At 47.2% G+C, this 10438-nt stretch overlaps 1 protein-coding gene across 1 annotated transcript in view; it reads left to right on the top strand.

Moving 5' to 3' along the window:
• Positions 1–1279: 1279 nt before the first annotated feature.
• The window catches only part of LOC114071394 (MAM domain-containing glycosylphosphatidylinositol anchor protein 2-like), a gene marked incomplete at its 5' end in the record, with an annotated part of 25342 nt that continues 16183 nt past the window's right edge, over positions 1280–10438 (top strand). The window contains 2 exons of the mRNA XM_027909223.1: positions 1280–1457; positions 6879–6899. Of these exons, the coding sequence (XP_027765024.1) occupies positions 1280–1457; positions 6879–6899 (199 nt within the window). The remainder of the gene's footprint in view (positions 1458–6878; positions 6900–10438) is intronic.

Below are 10438 nucleotides of genomic sequence, written 5' to 3' on the forward strand. Positions count from 1 at the left end.
AATTCACATCAAATTCTGCCATTGCTGGAATTGTTCCCCCTTTTCTCCCCCACCCAAACAGGAGCAACAGAGCAGCTCCAATATTTTATCCATTCTGAAAACAAAGCAATTTGATTTTTCCTTTCAGTTTGTGCCTCTTAAGCCACTCCTGGATATTGGGATTTCTTCATGGGAAGCAACACCTTTTTTTTTTTCCCTTTTCCCACCAGCTCTGTTCTAATTCCTGGCGTTTTTTTTGCCATGGAAGCCAGGAAAAAAAAAAAAAACAAACATAAAACATTATAAAATGTAATGAATAATTGTCCATGAATATATGGAGAGCTCATGGAATTAGCCCCCAAAAAAAACCTGTGGTTTGCAGTTTTTGACTTTGCTTTTTACTTTTTGTTTGCTTTGACTTTGGTTGTCCTGTGAAATCCAGCCACCTGTGGGACTGCAGGGACTGCTGGTAATTATGCATTAAGGTCATTAATGACTTATTTCTTCCTCACTCATCAACAGAAGTGGTCGGAAATCAAACTCTTATCTCTGAATTCCTTCAAAAACTCGTTGGTCCTCATGAGGAGGCACCTCCCCATCCATGAAATCGGGGCTTTCCCAGCAAAGAAAACACATTTTCCTTTGCAGTTGACCAATGTTGTGTTAAAATCATGGAGGGAATGGGGATACAAGCCCTGGGAGTCCATTTACCTGCTCAGGCTGGAAGGAATAACATTTTGGAGTGAGAAAATTCCCCCTGGGGAAGCTGATGGGATGAGATTAAACGAGCAGCAATGTTGAGAGGAAAAATAAAGGTTATTTAACAGTTTTTACAAGCAGGGTTTAAACTTAAGGGGGAGGGTTTTGAAGAAATCGAGGATTTAGTGAGGATTTAAAAATGCCCCAGCTTGTTCTGGAGGGTTTGGGTTGCCATCACAGACCAGGTGATGATCCCTTGCTGTCCCTGGGTGTTGAGTGTCCAGAATCCTCCTGAATTGGGTTAACTCTGCTTTTTTCTTGCTCCAAAGCACATCCCAGTGCCAGTGGGCTGTGCCAGGCTTGGGGCAGGGCCTTCTGTGGGGAGAGGACAGGAGGATGAAACGGATTCCCAACTGTTGGTGTCATCTGTTCACTCTGGAAACGCCCAGGGGGGTTATTTAGAGGAGGTTCTTGGTCGTGTTGTGCCTGGAACCCTTCTGGGTGCTTTGAAGGTCTGTGTGTGCATTCCCACTCGTTTTTAAGGTGAGGAGAGAACCTGTCCCAAAATCCTGTGACCCTGGAATTGTCCCTGTGGTTTCAGGCTGGCCAGCAGCGCTGGTGGGAGCAGGAGATCTCCGTCAACGGGAACATCCAGAAGGGAGAGCTGATCACCTACAACCTCACCGAGCTCATCAAGCCAGAGGCCTACGAGGTCAGACTGACACCCATCACCAGATTTGGGGAGGGGGACTCCACGATTCGGGTCATCAAATACAGCGGTAAGAACTTTGGTGTGCAAGGAAGTGTTTTGTTGGGGCTGAACATTCCCAATCCGGAAATAATCCATCAACCATCATCCAGGAAGGAGGGGTGGCGTAGAATTGAGTAGAAATTAAAGCCTTCACCACTGGGAAGGTTCATAACAACAAAAAACAAACAGCCAGAAAACATCTGAACAGACAAAATGCAAAATCATATCCATTTTTTTTTTTTTTTTTTTTTTGAAATCAAGGGGAAAATAGAATAAATTAGTGTTGATTTCTGAGAGCTCATTTCGAGTTGGTTCTTACTCGGAACTCTTTGAAGGATGATGCATTTTGAAGAAAAATCCACAAAACAAACAGTTTGAAGTTGTCAAAACAGCGCTGTGATATCAAAATGCCTTTTTTTTTCCTCCTCAGAGTGAGCGCTAGGGAGAAGGTTTTATTTCAGTGTTAATTATTTTCACGTGAATTATTTTACTGTGAATTGTGTTCTTTTAAGAAGGTGACTGTTTCTAGTCCCATGCAAGTTTCTGTAATGTATAAATTTATATGATATATAACACAAAGGGCATTTGCACATTTTCCTCTGAAAGGTTACAAATCCCCAAGTTTTGTCCACTTGAATCTAACAAGAAAAAGAAGGTTTCTGGACATCCTTCCATGCAGTCTCCCAGTATTCCCAGGAATTAATTCCTCTGTTAAACCCCTCAAAATACCTTTCTCAGGGTATTTATTTAGTGAATAACTGACTCTTTTGTTTGTTTGTTTTTCTGCTGTAAAAAGTGCAGTGAAGGGCAGGAGGTACCTTGGAGAGGAGATTGCTCAGAGCGTGGAACTGGATGGGATTTAAGGTCCCTTCCAATCCAAACCATTCCACAATCCTTTCATGAGGAATGTTGGCAATTCCACAGGGAAAAAGCCCTGTGGACACAGGCCAAGTGTAGCTCCAGTTGCTCCAGGAGCTGGATCCAGCACTGATTAGCGCTCCCAGAGAGCCCAAAGCAGGACATCCCACTCAGCAGGAGACCTCAAACCAACCTACACATCAAGATTTGCTTTCCAAAATCACTACTGGACAAAGGAGGGAACAAAGCTGAAAAAAAAAGAAAATTGAATGTCTGGTGCATCCCATGTGCAATTCTTCGTGATCAGTGATGAGCTCAGCCCTCCTCAATCTCACCAGCAGTTATTTTTATCACTGTTTTAATGTCAAGGGGGAAAAAAAAAATCACATTAAGGCCCCTCAAATACCAATTGTAAAGGGTGGAGGGGCCCATTTCACTGAATGATGGGGGATTCTCGAGTTCCACCTGCCACAGGGAAGTGTTTGCAAAGTCCACATTTCCCAAAGCTCCCCAGGGCAAAACCTCAGCTAAAGGAAGGACTTGGAATAACAAACTCATGGAATGGTTTGGGCTGGAAGGGACTCAAGGCTCATCCCATTCCACCCCCTGCCATGGGCAGGGACACCTTCCACTAGCCCAGGGTGCTCCAAGCTCCATCCAGCCTGACCTTGGAAACTTCCAGGGATGGGAATAAAAGGGAGAAACAAGGATGACTTGGTTTTAAATCTATGGACACAAAAATGAGAAGATGGAGGCTCTGCTACAGTGCCTGTGGCACTTTGGCTCCTTGTTGGACCCCTCTGCCCTAACCAGTCCCTGTCTCCTGACGCTGGTAGGAGTCTGGTCCCTTTGCACACACACAAGGGAAAGACTCAGAGCCTTCCCAAAAGTCGGGACCAGGAGCTTCACCCAGATATTTGGGGTTTCTCTGCAGCAAACCCAGTCTCTCTGGGGATTTATCTGAAATGTTTATCTTCCAGTGGACACTGGGATTGGAGATGTGTGATGGGGATGATTTTGTCCTCACAACCAGCCACTGCCCTCTCCCATGGACCCCAAAATTCCCCCCATGCCTTATGCCCTGACCAGTGCTCCCATAAGGAGAGAAAAACCACCCTTTTGGTTCCTCAGTCCCTGCTGCTCCTCCCTGGTGGTGTCAGTATTTTGGCAGCTCTCCGGAGGTCGATTGAGGTCTCGGCCGTGACTGAGCTGGGGGGGTTTCACTGCAACATGCTGTGATTCCCTTTTCCAGCCCCTGCCTGGCAGGGAGAACATTCCCAGGCAGCATAAAAGGAGTGTTTTGTCTCCTGCCAACGTCTCTGCTGCTCCCTGCCACCGGTGCAGACGTGAACAGCCCCCCGTGCTGAGGAGGTGCCAGCACCAAACCCAGACACCCAGCAGGGGGGAAGAGGCTGCTTTTGGAGCTGACAAATTCCCAGCTTCACAAATCCTGAGCCAGATGTTTCCCAAAGAGGTGACTTCCCTTTGAGGAGGGATCCCAGAGCCACTGAGGCTTTGTGTGCTTAAAATCCCCTTTTTTTCCCTCCCCTGAGTGGTGCCAGCAAACTGTCCCCAGGCTGGGTTATGGATGTTATGGCTCCATCTGGGAAATAATGATCTCACACACCTTATTACAGGGCAAATCCAATGGTCATCAGCTGAAAAGCTGGAATCTTGGAGAAGCAGTCAGTGGGCTGGGGGGGATGCACAGCACCCAACCCACAGCAGTGTGAGGAGCCATCCTGTCCAAAACCCAGGCAACAAAAGGCAGCAGGAGAATGTTCCTGAAAAGAATTAAGAGCATTTAAGTTGTGAGACCTCAGGCCAGGAGGGGGGGATTTGCATTTTCCTGTGTTCAGTGGGATTTGGGGCGAGTGTGTCCCTGCGTGTTCAGTTTGGAGCAGCTCAACAGGACTGGCCTCCATCAGTGCCAGTCCTCCTTCCTTGCCCCACCCCTTCAGGAATTCTCTTTTTGGAGAGCCAGGACTCAGGGAATTGTCCCAGAGTCCTGGAATCCATAATGGATTGGATTAAAGGGTTTTAATGACCATCTTGTTCCAAACCTCTGCCCGCCTTCCACTGGACCAGTTTGTTCCAAGCTCCACCTAACCTGGCCTTGGAGACTTCCCAGCCTCTCTGTGCAGCCTTTTTGGTGCTCCATCACCCTCAGGGTGAGAGGGTTCATTTATCAGGTTTGAAACGCCCTGAGGGATTGGTATTTTTTGAGGATTCCCACCACAAACATCTTTTTTTTTGCCTTGTTTTTCTCTGGACTCTCGGCAGCCTAATGGGATTTCGCCCCATCTTAAGGAAATGCAGCCAGTGGGGAAAAGCAGATCAGACACTCTGTGGTGAGAGTGGCTAAAAATGTGGCTTTTGCATTGGAGAAATGCATTAACTTTCCCAGCTGAGCCTGATTCCTGAGCAAATTGAGGATAAATGGACCGTGCAGTGCCCAGGTTTTACTCTGACAGCTTAAGGAGGACAAACTGGAGCTGGTGCCACACAGAAGTGATTTCTGTAGGACAGTTATGGAGTGTGGAAGGATCAACAGGATATTTCTGGAGCGTTCACTGTGTTTGTTGCTTATTCAAAAGGAAAAGGCTTCTCCAGGTTTTTTCCACCCTCTGGACGTGCCCAAATCCCTCCAGGGGCTTTAAAACTGCTCCAGTTACACTTTAAGATGAGGTGTCTTAGCTTGTAGGCCACTTATGTAAGGCCACATTAATCCTACCTGTGAGCTCAGGTTTATGGGGTCACACACCTTTGGATGTGAAATTGCCTTGAAAATTTGGGAATGACCACGGAAGTTGCTAATGTATAAAAATAACACAGAGAAATAACAGCTCCCAGTGCTCTACCCACCTGAATACCCCAAACAGGGAGACTACTAAAGCAGAGAAACCTCAGTAATTAGTTTTTGATGCATCTCCTGCCGTCCCAAGCGGGAGCCATAAATACAAAATAAAACCTCTGCAGCTTCCAGTGCCGCGAATCAGAAACTCCACCCGTGGCACGAGGATTTCCCAGGCAAATCCCGAGCCTGCCACGAGTTATTCTCTGCTCTGCACATGGAAGGACGGGAGAAAAGAGCAATTCTCACAGTGGGAGTGACACTGATAATCCCAGCCAAACATCACTTGGCAAGTTCTTCGGGAGCTCCATGTGTTACTGTGCTGTGAGCACAGTCTGTCAAGGAAACACAAGCAGGGCAGCTGGAGGAGCTCTAATCAGCGTTTTGGAGGGTAATTCAAAGCAGAGATGGCTCAGAGTAACCAGAGATGGCTCAGAGTAACAGCAGGTACATCCTGGAGCAGCAGTTCCAACGTCATCTCCACCACTTTGTGTAAATCCAGGCCAGCTGTTTGATGTGAACCGGCTGTAAAGCCTCGTTAAAACTTCAGTGTGTGAGGTGAAAACACTTCAGTGTGTGAGGTGAAAACACTGAAGCTCATTTTTTTTTTTTTTGATGTGCACTTAAATATTTTTAAAGCTAACCAGAGATTGAAGAAGTTAACTCCCTTATGTTAATAATAGTTCATTTTAAATGTTAAAAAAATGTCAATAATGGTAATGTGAATGCTCTGATGGGTTGGAGAGTTGGCCTCTTGTAAGAGCAGCTGCTGGATCATGGAATCATGGAATACCCTGAGTGGGAAGGGACCTATAGGGACCATCCAGTTCAACCCCTGGCCCTGCCCAGGACACCCCAACAATCCCCCCCTGTCCCTCAGAGTGTTGTCCAAACCCTCCTGGAGCTCTGGCAGCCTTGGGGCCGTGCCCACTGCCCTGGGGAGCCTGTTCAGTGCCAACCACCCTCTGGGGGAAGAGCCTTGTCCTGAGATCCCACCTGAGCCTGCCCTGGCACAGCTCCAGTCATTCCAGGGTCCTGTCCCTGCTCGCAGAGAGAACAAATTGATGATGATGATGATGATTTCTATCCACAGATGATGGTGACCAGTTGCTTTGTGGTCCAGCTCGCTTGTTTTCATATGAGTTTTAGTCACAGCCCAGATTCTGGATGAAAGAAAAGTACATATTTGTGGTTATTATTGACTGCTGTTATTATTGTTATTATGATCATCATCATCATCATCATCCTGTTTCCAGCCCCAGAAAAAGAAACTGGTACCAAACAGTGCCTAAATGATAATAATTATTAGTTTGCACTGACACTCATTTCCAGTCTGATCCAGCATTATCAAAAGTAAGGGGGAATAATTGCTGTAATGGGAGGAAATAAGTCCTGTCCATGTGAAGTCCTGATATTTGCAGATAATGTTGCTTTTCCTGTGCCAGCCAGGTGCTCAGGGGTGTGGACTTTGATCTTGATTAATCCGGGTGCTGGTTGTAATTACCACAATAAACCAGTTTCCAGGGGTTACCAAGCAGGGCAGCTGAACATCTCACTTGTTTCTGCTCATCTCTTTATCACAGAACCCTGGAAGGGTTCGGGTTGGGAGGGACCTTAAAGCCCATCTCATTCCACCCCTGCCACAGGGAAGGGCACAACAGGAAATTTAGGATAATCTGTGTTTTGAGGAATCAGATTTTTTCTTTCTGCTCATTTTATTTTTGCTTTGTTTTGCAGCTCCAGTGAATCCTCATCTACGTGAGTATTTCTTTACCTTTTTATCTTTCACGTGTATGAAGAACTGTCCTTGCATTTGTTGTTCCTTGCATTTAAAAAGTAAATTATAAGCATTTCCCTCTCAGTTGCATCCCATGGATGGCAGGAGCTGCTTTAGTGCTGTGGCAGAGCTGGGCTGGCAGCTGAGGGTGTCGTTTGTCACTCTTCTGCTCCCATCAGGGGGATAAAGGAAGGGAAATTCTGTGAGAGCAGCTAAACCACCCTGCCACGGGCAGGGACACCTTCCACCAGCCCAGGCTGCTCCAACCTGGCCTTGGACACTTCCAGGGATCCAGGGGCAGCCACAGCTTCTCTGGACAACCTGTGCCAGGGCCTGCCCACCCTCCCAGCCAGCAATTCCTTCCCAATATCCAAACTAAATCTCCCCCCTTTCAGCTCAAGGTTCTGTCCCTCTTTCCTTATCCCAAATCCCTCTCCAGCTCTCTTGGAGCCCCTTCAGGCCCTGCAAGGGGCTCTCAGGTCTCCCCTGAGCCTCCTCTTGTGGTTCTTGAGTTGTTCTCGTGCCTTCCAGGGCACTCAATGCCCATCTGCAGCTCTGAGACAAAAAGAAGGGTGTTGTTTCCCACAGAGCCCAGGGGAGCCATGGACATCACTGCACAGGCAGATGTGGAGACCAAGAGTGGAACTTGGGGCTCCACAAACCCTCAGGAGACATCTCAGGCAGGACTGGGAATGCAAACTCCCCCCCAATGTCCCAGGCAGGACCCTGGGCTGGAGCTTTAGGACATCCCAGTAAAACCACCCCATTCCTCCCAGTCCTCATTTATCTACTTCGTGATTTTCTTCCACTCCCCAGGGAATTCATGTTTTGCTGTCACAGCATATTCTGCCAGGAGTCTTCATTTTAATGAGCCAAAATATGCCAAAATTTGGTTTATTTTTAATTTACTATTAAAATGTTGATTTTAATACTCTAAAAATATTTCTGCTTAGGAAGTGGGGTTCAGCCTCCCATTATTCCTGTAGGGAAGCACAATCAGATCAGGACTGGGCTTTGTGAGACTTTCTCTCCATCTCAGACCCCACAGCTAAGCCCTTCTGTAAATTTTAAAGCTATTTGCAGAAGATCTTGTCCAGCACATTAATAATCAATTAGGGCTTAGTTCAAAGCTCCCAGGAGCTGGAGGAACCACTCCCATGGACTTCAACGAGCAGTGGATGAGGCTCTTGCTGATTAACATATTAAATATCTCAAGAAGAAATGAGTTGCAGTCCTGAGTGCTTCGTGCTTCCCTGTGATTTTCAAGATCTCAGACTAATTTTTAGGATGTCTCTGGAGCTCCTGTAGGCTCGTGGTGGAATGTGGGTGGCATCTGGAAACAGGGAGTGTGTGATTTCAAGGGAGTGCTGGGAAGGTTTGTGCACCCACAGCACGGGGTACCCCAGCTGACCAAACACAGGGTAAAATTTGGCTCTGCTTGTTGTCCCCAAATATTTTATTTTTTTTTTATTTTTGGAGTGAAATCCTTTGCCAGGAAGGAAATCTTGGGCTGCACGTGGGTTCAAACCTCCTACAATTGGATGTCCCACGTGAATAATGGAAGGGATTTGATGCTGGAGAGTCAAACCCAGCTTGAATTTCATGGAATAGATGCCAAAAATTCGTAGTGCAATTAGGGTTTCACCTTGAGAACAGGGTCAGATTTTGCCCTATTTGGCAGTGAAATTATTAATAACCTGAAAATCCACTTCCAGAGCTGCCACGTGCTTTGACAAAAGTTGACCATTGTCATTAATGTTAATTAGCACCATCATTAGTGCCGTGGCTGGAGCACCCCTGGGTGCTTTGGGAAGGGGTGGCTCTTCCTCCTGCCCACTAATTAACAGATCAGTTTTAATGCTGTGTTGAGTTAAACCTGAGCAACTTTTCCCCATTTTTATTCCCCTGTCATGTTTTAAGGAGTGTTTAGTGCCAAGAACATTCAGCACTAACCTTTCCCAATGTATTCCACATGAAACCAATGTTTGCCTGTTAAATAAATGGCAAATTTTTACTCCTTTTTTTTTTTTTTCTCCCCATCTAGCTTGAATTTTTTTTTTTCTTTAACCTGAACAAAAAAATCTTTTGTTCTGCTGATGTGGAATTTCTTAGTGAAGCTCTGAGGGCATGGTATGACATACCAAGGCTTTTCAGGTGCTGGAGGGGCAGTGGAGAAACTGCTGAATGGCTGAAAATCCTCTGTGTTGATCCCCTTTGCTGCAGGACTGGAGCTGGGAGTCAGGATTTTCTCCTGCACTTATTGTCTTGCCTTTTCATTTCATCCCACTGCGTAGAAACAGCAACTTCCCACTGCAGGAAGGGGTTGTGTGAGTGGAGGGGGAAGCAAATGCACAAAATAAGGTGTAAACCAAGAGAATTTGGAGCTCCAGATGTGTAAAAAGTGTTCCTGGAGACGAGAGGCCCCAGCTGGCACCTTGCTCAGAGCTTCCCCCGAGTCCTGGAGTCTTCCAAGAGCTTTGGCAGGGTCTTGGCATTCCCTTCCTGGAAATGGGATACAGATGGAGACGCTGCTCTGCACCTACTCACGTGCTTCTCTCTTGAGGGATTTGGGATGTAATCACAGAATAAAATCATCACAGGATGGTTTGGATTGGTAGGACCTCAAAGCCCATCCAGTGCCACCCCTGCCATGGGCGGGGACACCTTCCACCAGCCCAGGTTGCTCCAACCTGGCCTGGGACACTTCCAGGGATCCAGGGGCAGCCACAGCTTCTCTGGGCAACCTGTGCCAGGGCCTGCCCACCCTCCCAGCCAGCAATTCCTTCCCAATATCCCATCTATCCCTGTCCTTCTTCGTTTTAAAGCCCTTCCCCCTTGTCCTGTCACTCCATGCCCTCCACTGCTGCTCTTTTCCCTCAGCAACGCTCTTGGTGGGGCTCCTCCATCCAGTGATTTCTTTGTATTGCCCCTTTTGTCCTGAAATCATTTAAATCCTCAAAACTTTTAAATTTCATTTAAATCCTTTAAATCCTTAAAATTCAGGATTCAGCATTCCCTCTTTCCAGACCCAAACCGAGGTCCTATTACTGGCTGCCCATCATGTAGTTCTCACACACCCAGTGATAACCAAATCCCAGTTCTCAGCCCTCCCTGCCAGGTAAAGAACTGTGCTTTAGGAAAGGAATTCTCCTAGAGGGTCTAATAATGTTGAAGGATTTACTGAGCAATCAAGTCAATCTCCTTGAGGTGCTGATGGCCAAGGGAATTTCTGGGATCTGCCTTTGTGTGAGAACTTGGTTTTATGGGGTTGTGTTTTACACTGACTGTTCTGGAGAGGTGCAGGATCCCAGGATGGGTCAGGCTGGAAGGACCCACAGTGTCCCACCTGGTGCCACCTCCCTGCTCCAGCAGGGCCAGCCCAGAGCACATGGATTGTGTCCAGAGGGCTCTGGAATGTCCCCAGGGAGGAGACTCCCCCCTGTCTGGCCAATCTGCTCAGGGCTGGGTCCCTGCCCAGCCAACAAGTTCTTCCTCCTGTGCAGGTGGAACTTGCTGGGCA

This window comes from Empidonax traillii, unplaced genomic scaffold (genome assembly GCF_003031625.1).
Source record: "Empidonax traillii isolate 1590-97213 ecotype Southwest subspecies unplaced genomic scaffold, ASM303162v1 scaffold1993:size44081, whole genome shotgun sequence".
Taxonomy (NCBI): domain Eukaryota; kingdom Metazoa; phylum Chordata; class Aves; order Passeriformes; family Tyrannidae; genus Empidonax; species Empidonax traillii.